General features: G+C 40.6%; 1 protein-coding gene across 1 annotated transcript in view; it reads left to right on the top strand.

Moving 5' to 3' along the window:
- Positions 1 to 21001, top strand: part of Hao (Hydroxyacid oxidase) — a 40485-nt gene that overhangs the window by 9471 nt on the left and 10013 nt on the right. Inside the window, exon 6 of the mRNA XM_067158261.2 lies at positions 14704 to 14836. Coding sequence (XP_067014362.2) covers positions 14704 to 14836 — 133 coding nt within the window. The remainder of the gene's footprint in view (positions 1 to 14703; positions 14837 to 21001) is intronic.

The raw sequence follows: 21001 nt of genomic DNA, 5'->3' as shown, positions 1-21001 counted from the left end.
TTATTCTGTTCACACTTGTTTCAGCTGAACTGAATTTTAGAAGATTCTTGAAGTGCTAGTTATTTAACCCTGACAGTAACACCATACGTTTTTCTGACGTGTTGTACGAATGAATGCCATCTATTCCTCTTTTTGCGTCGCGCCGACACAGATAGGTCTAATGGCGACCCTCTATTCCTCTTAAGGAGGGGAGAGTTATCCCCTCCACCACCTCTATTCCTTGTTCATTTCATCTGGTAACTTTAATGTAACTTTAAATAGTAGGCTTTGAGTGACACGTCTTCGAAACGTGTGGTGTAACTAAAGCGATATTTATAGACGTGTTACTGTCAGGGTTAAGTGTTTCACCTGGTCTTCTGTGAAGTGCATTCTTCAAACTTGCAGAAGACATGTGATTGTGATGAGTGTTCAACATCCAAATCTGTACTTGTCTTACACTGAATCCCAACAACACACACTTGCTTCATAAATTTTTTCTATAATTCATGTCTTGTCTTAACTTGTTGTAACCACAAAGACACACACACGAAATGCTGTCAGTTGTATACATATTATACACACATGATCCTTGCACTAGTAAAACACATCAACCAACTACCAACACAACAAAATCACAACATAAGTTCAGATCGTTGACTAATGACCTTCACTAGCAACTCTCACCAACAGCTTTAACTTCAACTCCCAAGACTGCTTCTTTATACACGAGGGCAATCCCAAAAATAAGGTCCCCTATTTTTTTTTTTTTTTTTATAAATACATAGACCTGTTTATTTCTACAGTGGTTTACATCATTTCACTGCTTGAACATTTAGCTATTTTTCTACATAATCACTATTTCCGTCGATGCATTTTTGTAGACGCTGTGACAGTTCTTGTATTCCCATGTCATACCAGCTCGCTGTCATGCTGTTCAGGAAGTTGTGAACCTCATCTTTCACCTCGTCGTCAGTGCTGAATCACTTTCCAGCCAAATGATCTTTCAACTTAGGGAACAAGTGATAGTTACTGGGTGCCAAGTCGGTACTGTAGGGTGGGTGGGTGATGATGTTCCACTGAAACTGTTGCAGGAGAGCAACGGTTTGCTGCACGACGTGCGGGCGACTGTTGTCATGGAGAATGTTTATACCCTTTCTCATAATTCCTCTTCTCCGGTTCTGAATTGCCCGTCTGAGTTTTTTCAGGGTCTCACAGTACCAGTCAGAATTAATAGTGGTCCCAGCGGGCATAAAGTCGACCAACAATACCCCTTTTCGATCCCAAAACACAGTTGTTATGACTTTACCGGTAGACTGTGTTTGCTTGAATTTCCACGGCTTTGGCGAAGAGGGATGCCGCCACTGGCGTAATTGTTGCTTGGTCGTCTCAGGTGTAAAGTGGAACGCCCAGGTTTCGTCATCCATGACAATTGAGTCCAAAAAGTTGTCCTGTTCGGCTGCAAAGCCTTGAAGAAATGCGCGGGAAGACTCAACTCGTTGCCGCATGTGGTCTTCATTCAGCATGCGTGGCACCCATCTTGCGCACACCTTTCGGTATTTCAACTTTTCCGTTAAATTTCTGTGAGCGGCGCTTCAGGAAACTTCAGGAACCAAAGTGCAGAGATCATCCAGGGTGATCCGCCGATCTTCACAAATGATTTGCTCAACCTTCAGGACTGTCTCGACGGAAATTGACAGTCTCCCGCTCCTTTGTTCGTCGTGAATTTCAGTCCGACTGGCTGCAAACTCTCTACACCACTTATGAACATTTTTGACATCCATGCACTACTCACCATACACTAATGGAAAATTCTAAATTCCCGTAGAGGGAATTAGATATTTTTCACCAATAGAGCATGTCAAAAACATATCAGATGTAAGGCTTTTCAGGCGTTTGCTCTATTAACCAGCGTTTCATCTTAGGTCTGACACTAGACTCATCAGAGTGGGATGTGTCAGACCCTACCCACTGACGCTGGGTGTATGCAGGTGAGTATTTATTTTATTAGAAGGTTATTTCATTCCTACCCTATGAGTAGGCGGGCCGTCAGCTATACAAAGTAGCTCTTAGGCCGTGTACAATATATATATGTAAAAGAAAATTGAATGTTTAGTGGTATGTATAGACATACGTAGGGGAAAAGTAGGAGGATAACGAATTAGGATACACAGTTATACAGATAGGTACAGAATAGGGTAACAAAATGATGAATATACAACGAAGAGAAACATGTTTGCATCGTAGCGTATTGGAGCAAGAGTTCATACAGTCCATTGGGCATCAATGCACTGACAACATAAGCACTGCACTAGTCAAGTTCACAACATACCGAGTAGGAAATGAATATAACGTGCACTGACAATTGTTACAAATAACAGACGAAATTGCAGAAAGAAAGGAAAGACAACACTGAATATAAAGAATATGGAAGAAAAGTCGGTTGAAAAACGTTCAAGAACACCAATTGCTAGCTTAAGCAAGTCCACATAACGTAAAGAAAGAACGTGTCGCAGGTAGAATGTCAATCGGCAAGAATAAATGCACTGAGAAAAACAAACAGAAATTAGAAGCACACGCATTACCTTGTGGCACTGCAGAAAAACAAAACGGAAACACTGTCACATAATACAATATGTCCTCACTTCGGACGATAATAATAATAATAATTACGCAGGTGAGCTTATCAGAAGCCTTATATGAGGCACAGTCTGATAACTGCATATGGGAGATATATCTCCACAATGGAATTATTGCCCGCCTAGCAATTCCGAATGGAAAATTCTAAATTCCCGTAGAGGGAATTAGATATTTTTCACCAATAGAGCATGTCCTCTCTAAGGGAATTTAGAATTTTCCACTCGGAATTGCTAGGCGGGCAATAATTCCATTGTGGAGATATATCTCCCGTATGCAGTTATCAGACTGTGCCTCATACAAGGCTTCTGATAAGCTCACCTGCATATACCCAGCGTCAGTAGGTAGGGTCTGACACATCCCACTCTGATGAGTCTAGTGTCAGACCTAAGACAAAACGCTGGTTAATAGAGCAAACGACTGAAAAGCCTTACATCTGATATGTTTTTGACATGCTCTATTGGTGAAAAATATCTAATTTCCTCTACGGGAATTTAGAATTTTCCATTCGGAATTGCTAGGCGGGCAATAATTCCATTGTGGAGATATATCTCCCGTATGCAGTTATCAGACTGTGCCTCATATAAGGCTTCTGATAAGCTCACCTGCATACACCCAGCGTCAGTGGGTAGGGTCTGACACATCCCACTCTGATGAGTCTAGTGTCAGACCTAAGACCAAACGCTGGTTAATAGAGCAAATGCCTGAAAAGCCTTACATCTGATATGTTTTTCACCATACACTTCCGTCAATTGGCAATGGATTTCAATCAGTTCACTACCTTTTGCGTTCAAAAACCGAATAACTGCACACACTTCGCATTTGGTGGTAACATCCAACAGGAGCTCCATTCTCAACAGCTGCCAAGCCAAGACTGAGTGCCTCAGCGCGGCGTGTGCACGTTTATATGCGAGCACGGGAAACACTCTTCACAGTATTGTGACCAACAGCCACACGAACAGAGTTCTGTATTTATAAAAAACTAGGAGACCTTATTTTTGGGATTACCCTCCTACATTGCCTGGCCAGGCTTCTAGAATATCACACAACATATTTCTCGTAATTTCTAGTCTCCAATAACCTATTTACAATGAAAGGAATTTTCTATACCATTCTAGTGACAAGTTGCGTTGTTTTGGACTATTACCCTGTGTTGCACCACATTATGCTGGATTTATACATCATATTTACTGGTAAAGAAGTACAAGACGACGATGGTTAGACTCAGTTTCTAACAATTTAAAGATGAGAGGTATAGAACTAAATGAGGCCTCAGCACTAGTTGCAAATAGAGGATTGTGGCGACGTTTAGTAAATTCACAGAGGCTTGCAGACTGAATGCTCAAAGGCATAACAGTCTATAATGATAATGTTTGTAATTACAGGTAATAATAAATTTTATACTACTAATTACGTGTTTATACACTGACTGACAGAGCAAATGCAACACCAAGAAGGAGTGGTCAGAACTTCATGCCAATTGCAGGGTAGACTGACGTCACTGAGGTATGCTCATGATGTGAAATGCGCCGCTGTGCTGCGCACGTAGCGAACGATAAATGGGACAGGGCGTTGGCGAATGGCCCACTTCGTACCGTGATTTCTCAGCCGACAGTCATTGTAGAACGTGTTGTCGTGTGCCACAGGACACGTGTATAGCTAAGAATGCCAGGCCGCCGTCAACGGAGGCATTTCCAGCAGACAGACGACTTTACGAGGGATATGGTGATCGGGCTGAGAAGGGCAGGTTGGTTGCTTTGTCAAATCGCAGCCGATACCCATAGGGATGTGTCCACGGTGCAGCGCCTGTGGCGAAGATGGTTGGCGCAGGGACATGTGGCACATGCGAGGGGTCCAGGCGCAGCCCGAGTGACATCAGCACGCGAGGATCGGCGCATCCGCCGCCAAGCGGTGGCAGCCCCGCAAGCCACGTCAACCGCCATTCTTCAGCATGTGCAAGACACCCTGGCTGTTCCAATATCGACCAGAACAATTTCCCGTCGATTGGTTGAAGGAGGCCTGCACTCCCGTCGTCCGCTCAGAAGACTACCATTGACTCCACAGCATAGACGTGCACGCCTGGCATGGTGCCGGGCTAGAGCGACTTGGATGAGGGAATGGCGGAACGTCGTGTTCTCCGATGAGTCACGCTTCTGTTCTGTCAGTGATAGTCACCGCAGACGAGTGTGGCGTCGGCGTGGAGAAAGGTCAAATCAGGCAGTAACTGTGGAGCGCCCTACCGCTAGACAACGCGGCATCATGGTTTGGGGCGCTATTGCGTATGATTCCACGTCACCTCTAGTGCGTATTCAAGGCACGTTAAATGCCCACCGCTACGTGCAGCATGTGCTGCGGCCGGTGGCACTCCCGTACCTTCAGGGGCTGCCCAATGCTCTGTTTCAGCAGGATAATGCCCGCCCACACACTGCTCGCATCTCCCAACAGGCTGTACGAGGTGTACAGATGCTTCCGTGGCCAGCGTACTCTCCGGATCTCTCACCAATCGAACACGTTTGCAAACTCTGCCCCAGCCTCGTACGGACAACCAACTGTGGCAAATGGTTGACAGAGAATGGAGAACCATCCCTCAGGACACCATCCGCACTCTTATTGACTCTGTACCTCGACGTGTTTCTGCGTGCATCGCCGCTCGCGGTGGACCTACATCCTACTGAGTCGATGCCGTGCGCATTGTGTAACCTGCATATCAGTTTGAAATAAACATCAATTATTCGTCCGTGCCGTCTCTGTTTTTTCCCCAACTTTCATCCCTTTCGAACCACTTTTTCTTGGTGTTGCATTTGCTCTGTCAGTCAGTGTACATTAAATAAACTCATATTAATATACATACAGCAGACGTGTTATGACATAACCTCACATGTTTTGTTACGACCATGATTTATACCAAATAAAGTCCGTACATAACTATGTAAATAATAATAATAATAATAATAATAATAATAATAATAATAATAATAATAATAATAATAATAATAATAATAATAATTCTGATCTTTTCGACTCCTGTGGATATTGATTGAAATAATAACATTAAGTTATTTATTAGACCACCTAATCAATACAAAATAGTCTTGGATGATTTACATAAATTTGTTAACTAATAGTGGTACATGTTTCGCCTTCCCTGAAGGCATCATCAGCCATAGTCTTAACCTTAAATTAAAAATAAGCGTCTAAATAACATGTAGTAATGAAATGAATTTTAAAATCTTGAAGAGATTTGAAGTAAAATAACATTAAAAATAACAATGATGGTTTGAAAATACAATGTGATGAGATATAATAGTGGAAGTATTAACAAAATTAACATTAGAAGGCTGCTAAAATAAGTGCAATGGATAAAACAACAGATTGTTATACAACAAGTAGTAAGATTGCATAAAAGTAAAGTTGATAGTCTGGCGGTTATAATTAGACGATGGCGAAAAATCGTATATAATCAAAGTAAAGAAGAGAGAATAAAAGTCAATGTTAGTCGAGAGATCCGAAGTTAATCATGATCTTGAAGATAAAAGACGAAAGTCAGATGCATATGGTGAAGTTGTAGAACACGTTGAGGATATGAAGTTGGTGAATAGAAGTTGAAGAACAGTTTCAAATAGGATCACTATGGACCATCTCAAAATTTGAAGTGATGTTCAAATGTTGTAAATTGTGAGTTTGTAGATATTCTAGTTGAAAAAGCATGATATTTATTACATGTAATGTCCTGTGGATATCGCATGTACAAGGGAAAACCTGCAATTAATCTACCAAAGAGCAACCTACATATGTTGGGAACTGGATTCCTAGTACATAACAGTATTCAGAACTCAGTGATAGACTTCACATCACCCTTGGAACACCTTTCCATACTCACAGTTAAATGCGCCAACAAGGCCTACACAACAGTGAATGCACACCTCAACAGTGAACCTGATAAAAACAAAGTTGAGAAATTCTGGTGACATCTGGAATGAGCACTTACAAAGATCCTTCAGCATCATGTCAAGATTCTCCTTGGCGATTTTAATGCACAAATTGGTAGAGAGCGAGAACACAGGCATATCATCGGAGATTTCTCGGCACACAGAAAGACTAATGCCAATCTGCATTGTTTAATCAACGTGTGTGGAATGGTCAATCTCCAGCTGATGTCCACATCATTTTAAGAAACCACCACGAAAAATGACTACATGGAAATCACCAGTCAATCACATTGGCGAATATCAGATTGACCCTGTAGCAATTGCCAGAAAGTTTTCCCCAGAAATTATGAATGCGAGAGTATGCAAGGGTTATGTGGAGTGGGACCACCATCTTTCACAAATCAAAATTTGATTCAGACCCGATCGAAAAAGGTATCGAAAACCTAAAATCCCATGGAATGACCCGGAATATCTGAAAGAATATGCACAAGAGTTTGCGCAATCATTACAAACAAATGTACAAACATGGGACATACTTCTTGAGACCATCCACGAATCGTCAAGAAAACTCGGCCAACCCCCACGGAAACCGAAACACAGGTGGTGGACCTCTGACTGTGACAAAGCTCTGGTATCACGTATTCGAGCCTGAAAGAATTGGCACAGCCACCAAACTCCAGAGAATTGGACGATATTTTCAGAAATCCAGAAGCGAGCGTCCAAAATACTCAGATAAATTAAACGCATATACCACCTCAAAACATTTGAAGAAGTTGATGACGACTTCAAAAGAAACAACACATGGAATTTCTACAGAACCTTTAGGTAAGAACTGAGCAACTACAAGCCACCCACTCTTTGTTTTCGTTGCCCTGATGGGACACTGAAGACCAACACAAAGGCCATCTGTTACATCCTGAAACAGCACTTTGAGAAGTTACACAACTGTGAACCACCTGCGGAGAAACTGCAATTCCACATACCTGTTTCAGACCCAGATTTAGTTCCACCTACACATGATGAGGTATGAAGTATCATATTAAATCTCAAAAATAATAAAGCACCAGGAGAAGATGGCGTAATCGCCGAGATGCTGAAGATTGGAGGTGAACTCCTGACTGATCGACTACAAGCCATCATTGCAAATATATGAGAGAGCGGAATCATATCTGCAGACTGGAAAACTGCCTTGATCCACCCACTGCACAAAAAGGGCAACAAGACGGATCCAAATAAAAACCGAGGCATCTCACTTCTGCAAATTGCAAACAAAGTGCTTGCATGCGCTCTCCTTACTAGATCGGAACACCAGACAGAACACAAGATCGGTGAATACCAGGTGGGCTTCCAACCGCACTGATCCTGCGTGGAACAGATCTGGAACCTGAAGATGATTCTCCAACATCACTAGTCAAACCGTACAGTAATCATTTTCGTAGACTTTAAAAAAACATATGACTCTGCAGATCGTGACGCCCTGTTTAATGTTTTCCGCGAATATGGCGTTGACTACAAAACAACCACGTTAATTCAACAAACATTTACAGACACAACCTCTAAAATGAAATAAATGGGTGAAATCTCTGAACCTTTTGAAATTAGAGCAGGTGTTAGACAAGGTGATGGGCTGTCCCCACTCCTGTTCAACCTATTACTAGATAAGGTCATTAAAACTTGGGAGAAAGAAGTACCTGGAATCCATATGGGAACAAAAGTTAAACGGATCAACATAATATGCCTTGCTTTCGCTGACGACCTAGCAATAATTACCCAAACTCCTGAGGAAGCCAGACATTCCATCGAGAAGCTTCATGAGATTGCTGTCAAAACTGGCCACCACATCTCTTACGAAAAAACACAGTACATGGACTCCAAGAACTTAAACCTGGTGCCACTCATGACCCAATATTACCGCGTCACACAAGTAAAACAGTTTAAGTACTTAGGTAAAATTATTGGGAGCACTGGCAATGAAAGAGAAGCAAACAAAAACTGCGCTGAAAAATTACGTAAAGCCTATATAATCACCTGGAACATTTACAACAAGAAATCACTTTCCACCAAGGCCAAACTCCGACACTACAACATTGTTGTTCTCCCAAAGGCACTCTATGCAATTGAAACATCATCATTAAACAGTGAGAAAATGGAACGACAGATAGTGAGGAAAAATATTCTGACCCAAGTTTGAAGATGGCATTTGGATGTAAAAAAGCTCGGAGGAACTCTATTCATTGCCTGAGCGATTCACTTCACTTGCACACGAAAGACGTATGAAACTCTACAGGCATTTAGCACGAATGAATGACTCATGATTGACCAAGGAAATCTTTTTCGTTATCAATGGAACATGACAAACTAAAGTGTGCTAGCTAATAGACACCCAAAAAGATACAGGTAACAAGTAACTAATCTCATTTTGTTCCGTATTGAAGATAACAGTCCGCCTCTGTGGTGTAGTGGTTAGCGTGATTAGCTGCCACCCCTGGAGGCCCGGATTCGATTCCCGGCTCTGCCACGAAATTTGAAAAGTGGTACGAGGGCTGGAACGGGGTCCACTCAGCCTCGGGAGGTCAACTGAGTAGAGGTGGATTCGATTCCCACCTCAGCCATCCTGGAAGTGGTTTTCCGTGGTTTCCCACTTCTCCTCCAGGCGAATGCCGGGATGGTACCTAACTTAAGGCCACGGCCGCTTCCTTCCCTCTTCCTTGCCTATCCCTTCCAATCTTCCCATCCCTCCACAAGACCCCTGTTCAGCATAGCAGGTGAGGCCGCCTGGGCGAGGTACTGGTCATACTCCCCAGTTGTATCCCCCGACCAAGAGTCTGAAGCTCCAGGACACTGCCCTTGAGGCGGTAGAGGTGGGATCCCTCGCTAAGTCCGAGGGAAAAACCGAACCTGGAGGATAAACAGATGATGATGATGATGATGATGATTGAAGATAACAATAAGTAAAATTCTTTCAAGAATAAAATTTACTGTGTCCACCTATTCAATTCAATTATATTCTGTAGTGATTAAATCCTACATGAATTACAAACACTAATTAGGAACATGTTTTGCCCAAGTTTTGGGCATCTTCAGCCTAATAATAATCTTAAGGTCAAGTCTTTAAACCTATTAAACATTAGAACTTAAAACTAAATACAATGGTCCTATGCTAAAAAAATGTTTACAAAAAGTTGTGCTTTAGGTGATATTTACATAGTTTACAATGTGTACATTCCTTCAGGCTAGCAACCCGTCGGAAGGACATTTGATTGCTTTCAAGTCTTGCAAAAAGTAAAATGCAAGACCGTAACGGGTCACTTGGCCCAATACTTGGAAGGAAGATGATGATGACAATGTGTACATTAATTAAAACCCAGAATTTGTGACAAGGAAGCAATTAAAATTACAATGGCTAGAAATTGTCCAAAGTGTAAATTGGAGCTTCTCCAATTGTATGGATGAAACATTAGGTTGAAGGTTTATACAGTTGTGTTCGTTCCGTTGTGTTCTTGAAAGAATTTTACCCAGGAAGATCTCACAGGAGTCGACATTGACCCACTGGAAACCACAAGGACTTCATATAGACGAAAGATCAACACCCACGGATTTGCGGCCAAGAAACTGATGGCAAGAAATTTGAAAATCAAAAATGTGTGGACACAAGAAAGACGACAGGCCCATAGTGAAAGGATGAGGAAGTTTTGGGAAGATGAGAAGAACAAGAAGATGAAGAATACCAATGCTAATAATAGTTGTACGTGCTCACTAGAGGACTAATAATAATAATAATAATAATAATAATAATAATAATAATAATAATAATAATAATAATAATAATAATAATAATAATAATTTTTTTTTTTTTTTCTCTACAAGCGTGTGAGATTCCTACTCACTAAAACCCACACACCCTTTTCCCACAACGTATATCTCCGCCCCAGAACCGCTCTCGCATTACTTCAGGGCGGTGTCGTGCTAATTTCTTAGGTTTCTTCTTCCTTATTTCTCCTTACTGCCGTTCATGAGCATTCATATCTCTCTTTTTCTGACGCAGGATGCCTTCTACATATACTGCTATCTGATCCCAAGATTCTTGGTTTCGTAGCATCGCCTGCACAATAGTTTCTGGCGTCAGCTCTCCTTGCTCAGTATATAAACATCTTCTCTGAGTTGACCAATGACAGCATACGAAAAATGTGTGAAATACATTGTCTATATCATTGCAATAAATACACGCCGAGTCGCTCGCTCTACCTACTCTATGTAGAAATTTCCGGAAGTATCTGTGACCCGTCAATAGTTGCGTAATGTACAAGTTAACCTCGCCATGAGCTCGGGCAACCCAATCAGCTAGGCGTGGTATCAACCGCTTAATCCATTTTCCTCGAGGATCTTCCTCCCATCTTTGCTGCCACCACTCCATTCGTTGCCTATAAGCTAGCTCCTTAGCACGCTTCTTTCCGAGCTCTCCTTGAGTTCGCCAGACCTCCTGTCTCTCTACGGCAAGTAAATCAATTGGTGCTACCGCTGCTATCATAAGGACCACAGGTTCGGATACTGTGCGATATGCGCTTGTAATACGCAAAGCTGATCTCCGCTGTACCGCAGCTATCCTTCGCCGGTATTTTTCAAACTTCAGAGATTCAGCCCAGACTTTGGCACCATGTAGAAGTGTCGAGTGAACTATCGACATCAGAAGTCGTCGTTTGCTAGACTTCGGACCTTTAACGTTGCTCATTAATCTACTCAGCGCAATCGTTGTTTTCACCGCCTTATCTGTCACCCATTTGATATGATCCCAAAAAGTAAGTTTGGTATCAAGTGTCACTCCGAGATACTTTATACTTCTAGATGTTTCGATTTCTGTTTGTCCAATATACATTGGAATGACGGTCGTGATTCTTTTTCTTGTCAAGAGAACAATCTGTTTTATGATCTGCAAGCTGTAATCTGTGATTCACCATCCAATCTTTCACCCGTCGCATTACTTGATTTAGCTTAAACTGAGCCAACTCCAAATTTCGAGCAACTATCAAAACAGCTATATCATCAGCATAGCCCACTAGCATTGTGTCTTCCGGCATCTCTAACCTCAACAACCCATCATACACTATGTTCCACAGATTTGGGCCAAGATGGACCCTTGTACTGCACCAGCTGTGAGCTGTTTCACTCTCTGCCCATCTTCTGTGTGATATACTAGAGTACGATCTTTCAAATAATTTCTCATTATGTGCATGAGGTACTCCGGTAGTTTGAAAGTATTTTGAAGCGCTTCCAATATGTCATTCCAACTGATCGAGTTGAAAGCGTTCTTAACATCAAGGGTCACAAGGAGTGTCACTTTTTGAGAGTGATGATTACCCATTTATGCCCTTTTAGCTGTATTCAACACTTCCCATACTGCATCGATTGTCAAATGCCCTCCTCGAAAACCATGTTGACGATCGGAGAGGTCCCCAGCTAGTTGAACTGCTGAAAGTATTCTTGGCTGCAAAAGTTTCTCTAATCCTTTACCAGCAGTATCCAGCATACATAAAGGCCTATAGCCCCCAGATTTTCCTTTGCTTATTAAAACTAGCCGAGCTGTTTTCCAGCGAACACTGAACACCCTCGATAGCAGGCAGCTATTGTACATTTTCAGCAATAGTTGTGGACAGAAATCTGCTATCAGCTTTAATATCTCTGCTGGAATACTATCTGGTCCTGGGGCCTTTTTATTTCTAAGGGACCTAATTGCTCTCGTCAATTCTTCTCGTGTAAAAAGTGGCACATCATCTATGAAGTCATCATCATCATCATCATCAGCAGACCTCTCAGGATGATCTGGGAATAATGTATCCACAATATCCTTCATTGCATTTGAGTCCATGATCGGGTTCGAGAAACTTCCAAGTTTCTTCATAACGATCTTGTATCCTAAACCCCATGGATCGTCATCCACTTCTTTAGCCATTTTCCACCATTTGTCGACTTTACTCTTTTTGATAGCATTTCTCAATTCTTTCTTCGCCGACTTATACTCAGCTGTGAGTGAGGTGTCTTCTTGGCTGACTCGTGCTCTCTGTGCCTTCCGTCTAAGTTGCAGACAACGTCTTCTCTGATCAGCAATATCTTTGGTCCACCAGTACGCTGAACGCTTCTTGTTTCGCGATGTTTTACGAGTCATGGAAAGATCACATGCTCTCCAAATAAGCTCCATAGTGAGCTCAACACATTTCTCAGCAGCTTCTTTCCTTTTATAACAACATATTTGTTCTGTTATACTATCCATTTCATTTCTTAGGATTGCAAGAAATTTTTCTTTGTCCATACTTTCTATATTCCACCGCGTTGGTTCATACGATGTAATATTAATCTGTGAAGTTTCAGGAAGAATACAAAAAGTAATGTACTGGTGATCACTTCCCGTGTATTCTTCAGTCACCCGCCAGTCATTGATATTCGACACGATGTCCTCAGATAAAAAAGTCACGTCCGGTATGGTTCCTCTACAGCCCGGTGGTCGAAAAGTTGGCACATTTCCAATATTAGTGACCATCAAACACAGCCTAGCGGCCATCTCCATAGTTCGGCACCCTCTAGAGTCCTACTGTGGCATACCCCATTCTAGTGCTTGGGTATTGAAATCACCAGCCACGATTAAACCGTTGTCAAAACCTTGTAATACGTCCTCTAGGCCGTCCAGCTTAGCCTGAAATTCAAATACTGACTCATTTGGCGTAAAGTAACAGCTCACTAAAGTATATCTACCGGTGCGGACCCAAACAAAACCGTTTCCGCATCCTTGGTTTGATACTGGGCATCTACCCAAATCTGGTATCCAAATTACAGCTGTCCCACAATTATCCATGAACCATCCTGGGTGGTCTCTATCTTGATAAGGTTCACTGAGAAGAAATACGTCTACTCCTATCTCAAAGGTCATCTGCGTCAAAAGATCATTGGCAGTTCTACTCCTGTGCATATTTGCCTGAATAACCTTCATCATTTACTGCTAGTTTTAGCCTTTTCAAGAGCTTCACGAAACGCTGTGCAGGCTTTTGAGCCAAGTACATGACTTCGATTAGCTTCGTCAACGTTAATGTCTGTGCAAATTATGCATCTCGGATTTGCTTTGCAACCTACCGCCCTATGCCCGGCTTCTCCGCACTTAAAACAAATAATAATAATAATAATTTTTTAAAAAAGCAGCAGCAGCAGCTGCTTGATAGTTTCATTATTTACCCCTGGGTTAGAGAATTGTTTCCAGGTTATACTAGTCCATTACACTTGCATCAGTATCCAAATCCTTACTTGTCTTGCACTGAATTTCAACAACACACGCTTGCTTCATAAATTTTATCTATAATTCATATCTTGTCTTAATTTTCATTGATTTTGACTGATGATGGTCTCTAACAAGTTATAAGGTATAGTATAAATAGTATTGAATAGGTGGAAACCTTTAGCTTTAGTGTTCGGCTCCATGGCTAAATGATTAGCGTGCTGGCCTTTGGTCACAGGGGTCCCGGGTTTGATTCCCGGCAGGGTCAGGAATTTTAACCTTAATTAGTTAATTTTGCTGGCACGGGGGCTGGGTGTATGTGTCGTCTTCATCATCATTTCATCCTCATCACGACGCGCAGGTTGCCTACAGGTGTCACTTCAAAAGATCTGCATCTGGCGAGCCAAACTTGTCCTCGGACACTCCCAGCACTAAAAGCCATATGCCATTTCATTTTTATTTTTTTTATTTTTTATTTTATTGTTTAGCTTTAGTTTTATATTGTTCAGTTTTGTTAAATTGTGCTTTTGATGTTTAATTCTCGTTTGTTTTCTAACTTCTTGTGGCTCTTTATGGTCAGTGTTCTCTCGCCTTATAAAGCATTAAAATCAGCGTGTTGTTATTCACTCTTTGCAACTTATCGGTCCTCCTCCTTTTTTCTATTTGTGTTTTGCTGGTTTAAAATACATGTGTTATCAATCTTGGTTTAAGATTCTCGGAACCTCTGGGTATCCACACGCTTCCTTGAGCTGTTTGCGTGATATCTCCATATTATTCTTATTATCAAACATTACAATCTGGTTTGGCATTCTTCCCTCTTCTTCTGGTCAACTTTCATCAACTTGATTCAGTATATCTTTATTTGTGATCTGACCTAGTAAAGATCTGGTGTGCTTGTTCCAGCATCACCCGATTACCGCTGGTGCTTAAGGGTATCCTGACAGCAGAGGATGCTATCATTGGTGCCAACATGGGTGCTGCGGCCATACAAGTGTCCAACCACGGTGGGCGACAACTTGACGGTGCACCAGCCCCTGTAAGTGTTCCGTTAATAATGTAGTGTCCATGCTTGTAGACTCTGTAATAACAGGCTGTGCTACCTTTTATGTATTAGGGTACACCTGACTCTTGGATAAGGTGGTGCAGGCATTGTTCTATGATTACAGTAATTAACATGCTGGCTGCCACCATACAGGGTGTCTGAAAATAAATTATGGAAATTGTAAGAGGACATAGTGTTCTGAAACAAAAATCGATCTCTAGCGCATTTTATTTCCTTCTAGTGAAAACTCACCGGAAAATTGACAAAGAAATGTAATATCTAGTAACTTGACCATGATGGCCACAAATGGTCCGTATTGACTCAATTATTTCAGTTAATTGTGTCCAGGTTCTGCCTTGTCAATAACAGTTCAGAATATATTATTATTTAAACTGTCATTTACTTACATACACACACACATACACAAGTACATGTTTCGAGAAAACCAAATTTTCTTCTTCAGCTTGTTAGCAAAATCACATGTATCAACGACCTTATTTAGAATGAACTATGTGGCAACAGATTGTGGACAAGATGAAAATAATAATTAATTAATTATATTAATACATCACATAGAATTGGGACATTATTGAAAGATTTTCATGTTTGAATTTTTTAATATTGTTGTATTGTTGTATTGTCTTTTTGTGTATGTAAGTAAATGATAGTTTAAATAATACTGTCTGAATTGTATTGACAAGGCAGAACCTGGACACAATTAACTGTGATAAAGAAATGTAAGTTCAATCGTGAGCAACTTCTGTGTCAGCACGTCCAGCGTGTGACCGCCTAACCTCTCTTGCTTGATAACCTTAGGTGATGCGGTACCGTAAGCATACCGAAGTGTCCCCCGCTCACCAGTGGTGTATCACGGAGCAGCTTCTGATCATCATGCCCAGATAATGTAGCGTCTTTTATCTGATTATCATGCACTAAGGTATCCTGAACTGACTGGCATACAAATCTGAAATCCTAGTACTAAAACTCATCCGCGTTTCAGGTGAGAACAGTGCATTTGGTTTTTGAAGCATATCAGTAAACACAGTATTTTTCGTGCATGTCAAAGTGCACCACACTGCAGAATAATTACTAGAATGACGTACCGATGAAACAAAACTTATGTAATAAAAGTAAATGTTGCAAGCACGTCCTGTGGTTTTGGCAGGTATTAAACAGAGTATCCTAGGATATAGGCTAATAAAACTAAGTCCAAGGTAGTTATGTATGTTATTATTGTGTTTTGATAGGTGTTGCTCAGAAATGTACACCACTATTAATGCCAAACATCTTTACGTTATTTAGATTTCTTGAGGTAACAGCCCAGGCCTTTACAGCTCGACTTTAGAGTCCTTAGGCCATTGAGGAGATATGTTTAGTGATAATTGATTTCTCTTAATTGTTTATGTATCGTACATACTGTGAACATTATTTATTTTTATTTATTTTACATTTTATACCCTACATTGGACCCTTCTGGTCAATTATACAAAGGATTTCTTGATTTCCTATCAGCCCACTATTTTTTCATTCTGAGAGATTCTGCCTTCCTTTGTTCTTTTGAAAATACCCTCCCATTAGACCTTTTATTGATCTTGGTCTGTAACCTGGTGTATGCGTCTTGAAGTATCTTAATTTTTTCTGTTTTGTTTTTGAGATCGTCTCTTGTTATTTGAAGTTCTTTAATATTCTCCTTAATTTCCGTGATCCATTTAATCTTGGTCTTACTTCTCCATAATTTTTCAATTATTGTTCTGCTAATTCTGGTGTCAGGTGTTCTGATAAGATGTCCAAAAAATGATGTACGTTTTTTCCTAATCGTGCTCAAAACTGGTTCAATTTCCTTATAAACTGTTTTATTTGATGCTATTCTCCATTGTCCATTAACTTGATACTATTTATTTATGCATGTTCTACTTATTCCTCTTTCTGTCTTAAGTATTTTATCTGTTTCAGCTGTATCAGTGGTTTAAAAGATGGTTTCACTAGCGTAAGTGTCCGACCAACTCGTTGGCTAAATGGTCAGCGTACTGGCCTTCGGTTCAGAGGGTCCCGGGTTCGATTCCTGGGCGGGTCAGGGATTTTAACCTTCATTGGTTAATTCCAGTGGCCCGGGGGCTGGGTGTTTGTGCTGTCCCCAACATCCCTGCAACTCACACACCACACATAACACTATCCTCCACCACAATAACACGCAGTTACCTACACGTGACAGATGCCGCCCACCCTCATCGGAGGGTCTGCCTTACAAGGGCTACAGTCAACTAGAAATAGCCACACAAAATTATTATTATTACTAGCATAAGTTATTTCTGGCTGAGTGACTGTTTTATTAATGTCTTAATTTTGCTAGTATCAATAAGTTTTTTTTTTATGAACAATTTCCACTAGTTCTTAATTTAAGCTTTTTTATTGTTACTTATGTAGTGTTGGTAATATAATTTGCTTTCTTTAATTTATTTATTCTGTTATGCCAAGCTGGTTTCTCATTAAGATTATAAGTTATCATTTCTCCTAAATATGTAAGTTTATCAACAATTTTTATTTCTTGCCCATCAATTGTTATTTTATTTTTCAGTGGGGGATGTGTAAACATGATCTCAGTTTTTTCAAAGGATATTTTAAGACCTATTTTTGTGCTATTTCCTGTAGAGATTTAATTTGGTGTTGAGTTTCCTGAATATTGTTGGACAATAGAGCAAGGTCATCAGCAAATCCTAAACAGTTTAAACTTAAATTTTGTTTGGAGCTTCCAACTTTTATGGTTTTTGGGTTGACCTTGTGCCATGCCCTTGTTATAAATTCTAATGCACAATTAAATAGTAATTGTGATAAACATTTTTTTGCTTTGTTTTTTAGCGTGTTTCACTCAACATATAGCACAAGCTTAAAAACTTACAGAAAATGACATTTTAAATTTGTCTTTCCCGATGTCCTACTTGTGTAGAGTCGTGCAATGCACTCTACTGTATTGCTTTCCAGCTGCACAGTACAGCCGATACTGTGCAGTCTCCAGTCAGGTGCTCATGTCTGTACTCCGTTTACTAGTAGCGATTCTGATCATTACTGCATATCGTGTGCATTTTTCTTGGGAATTTTCAGTGCTAGTACTAACACTGCTCACCACTAACATTCTTTTGCAAATTCAGTGCAAAATATCACAGGAGATAAGAGATATGAACCAGTTACCCCTGGCGATTAATCAAACCGTTTAAGAAAAAATGGATAATGGATTCTCTCTTATATTATCGGATTTATGATGACCATAAATTTTTCGTAACTTATTTTCAGACACTCCTTATAAGTAATTACATCCTTACCCAGGTGCCACAGTAAGAGAATGGTAAATAAATACCGAAGACCGAGAGATTAGCTGTGTGGTTAGGCTCACACAGCAGTGAGCTTGCATTCAGGAGATAATAGGTTCGAACCTCACTGTCAGCAGTTCTGAAGATGGTTCCCTCTAGTTTCCCAATTTCACACCAGGCAAATGCTGGGGCTGTACCTTAATTTACGCCCGGTCACTCCTAGCTCTTTCCCATCCCATTGTCGCCATTGTTGGTGCAATGTAAAGCAAATCGTAAAAAGTAGCAAAGAAAATGCCAATGTCATTCACAAGTCTCAGAATTGCCTGTTAGGTGGCAGTTTCATAACTATGTATTACTGGGTGCCCTATTACAAGTAGAAGCCATTACCGATGTGCTGTGCCATAACGTACTATGTTCCATTAAAGACGATTTGACATGAGGATCCACTGTGTTCCTCATGACATCCAACAATGTAAACATTCTAAAAATCTAACAACTTATATGCACTCTGTGGGAGAAATACTGAGAAACAAAGCCAACTGCTTCCGTAATTTGACTTAATAACCATGATATAGTGCCTGATCTTTGCCCTGTAAGATATTGTTCTTTTTTGTATCTGTTCTCTACTAATCTATAGGCTAGTCTGGCCCCGCGGTGTAGGGTGCAACACGTCCACCTGTAACGCGGGCTCGATTGCCGGCCGGGTCAGGGTTTTTAATTGTAAATGATTAAAATCCCTGGTCTGGGGACTGGGTGTTTGTGTCGTCCTTAACGTTCCTTTCCTCACATTCAACACTACACTTCCGCAATTACAATTACACGCAGATTCATATCATATAGCCGGCCCCGTGGTGTAGGCGTTGCATGCCTGCCTCTCACCTGGAGGCCCCGGGTTCGATTCCCGGCCAGGTCAGGGATTTTTCTCTCGACCTGAGTGCTGGTTCGAGGTCCACTCAGCCTACGTGATTAGAATTGAGGAGCTATCTGACGATGAGATGACGGCCCCAGTCTCGAAAGCCCACATTAACGGCCCTGAGGATGCGTCGTGCTGACCACACGACCCCTCGTAATCTGCAGGCCTTCAGGCTGAGCAGCGGTCGCTGGGCAGGCCAAAACCCTTTCAAGGGCTTTAAGTCCCATGGCGGGGCGAGGGGGGGTCATATCAGATGGTGCAAGTAGTGGCAAAAGATCTACAGAGGTCGACGCCACAAACAAATATCATTTTTTAAAAATTGGCTAACTCCATCTTTCTGGCCCTGCCCTTATTTTCTTCTTTATCTAGCCCATTCAGCTAGATCCATCCACCACGATAGTTCAGTTTATCTGACCTCTTGACTTTCCCATTTTTTTGTTTCGAGACAATATTATTATAATAGATTTTTTGGCCATCTTAGGACGATGTAAAATAACCCACTGTTTCCTGCTTCCTTTGTTGCTTTCCAATAGTTCATTATTTCACTCTGTTTTTTCCTCCTCTCTTGTGCCGTCTTTTCTTTCTCCCTGAAATCCTTCAAATTTTGTATTGGTCTCCTGAAAGTTGTTATGTCCTATGTTATATCTACTGTATATCATATCTCTATGCTTTTCACCCACTGATTACCGTTCTTGCTCATAAATTTCTTTTCAGTGTCTGGCATTCATTATCCACCCTCATTATTTGACCAAAGAACTTAATTCTCCTCTTCCTGATCGTATCAGACATTCCTTGAGTTTCTTAATTTCTGTAGAGGTCTGCATTCTTCCTGTGTCTGAACTCCCCATTTTCAGTCTTTAATTGGCCCCAGACTTTTCTTAGAATGTTTCTTTCCTTTTTCTTTAGCTCTTCTATTTCTCCTGTTTTCATGGAGAACATACACTCTTTAGCATAGAGACATTCTGGATTAATTACTGTGTTGGAGTGCCTGATTTTAGTTCTAAAGGAGAGACCTTCTTCTTCATTATTATTATTATTATTATTATTATTATTATTATTATTATTGAGCCGTTGGCCTCCTTTTCTAGTTCTGTTCCTTATATGTTATATCGTTCTACGATGCGATTTTATTTGACGTAAATAAATATCACACGAGAACAAGTTCACTTCCTTGTATAAATTACTTTATTTACACTGTACGTCACAACGCACAACTATACACAGTAGCAAATGACACTATATACAACACTCAATAGCGGAGTACCCTGAAGTCGATTGTGACAAGTATAGATATCAACAACACTGACGCATGCGCTATAACATACTCTCTCTTGAACTCCCCGTCTCACTCACTCACTCGAGTCCAATGATCTGACTGGCTCACTGACTTGACAGCTCAATATTTATACTATTCAATCAACCATCTAGAATGATCGACTTCTGGAACAGTTCTTACAACACTCTAATGAAACACACTCGAAACATCGATCGACCAGCTAGTCGAATGGGTACTCGAATGTTCTTTCAATATTTAAAAATGTACATGGAAATATCTTCAACATTCGTAATGTCTCTATATGTATCTGGATAATAAAACCTTACAGTAAGTTTCCAGAACCCTTCATTTACACCAAATATAGTACAATAAGTCTAACATACGAACATTATGGAATTTTAAACCGCTATCGACTATATAGATTTTGAGGTTAAACAATACGTATTTGAGGTTATACAATTTTATACTACATATTTACAGAGGAACCATATACTAGTCATGTTTAACACTTAATAAAAGATAATTTAGCATTAAAAAAACTATAATTAAAATATATTAAACATAATAATTGAAGGTTTTACACCAATTACAGCATCGTACTTACGACAGTGTTCCAACTATTACCCTTGAATTACATACCAACTAGTTTCTGCTGTATGCACAGA

The sequence above is a fragment of the Anabrus simplex genome, chromosome 14, assembly GCF_040414725.1.
Source record: "Anabrus simplex isolate iqAnaSimp1 chromosome 14, ASM4041472v1, whole genome shotgun sequence".
Taxonomy (NCBI): Eukaryota; Metazoa; Arthropoda; class Insecta; order Orthoptera; family Tettigoniidae; genus Anabrus; species Anabrus simplex.
Note: the sequence above shows the minus strand (reverse complement) of the source record. Positions and strands in the feature narration are given on the sequence as shown.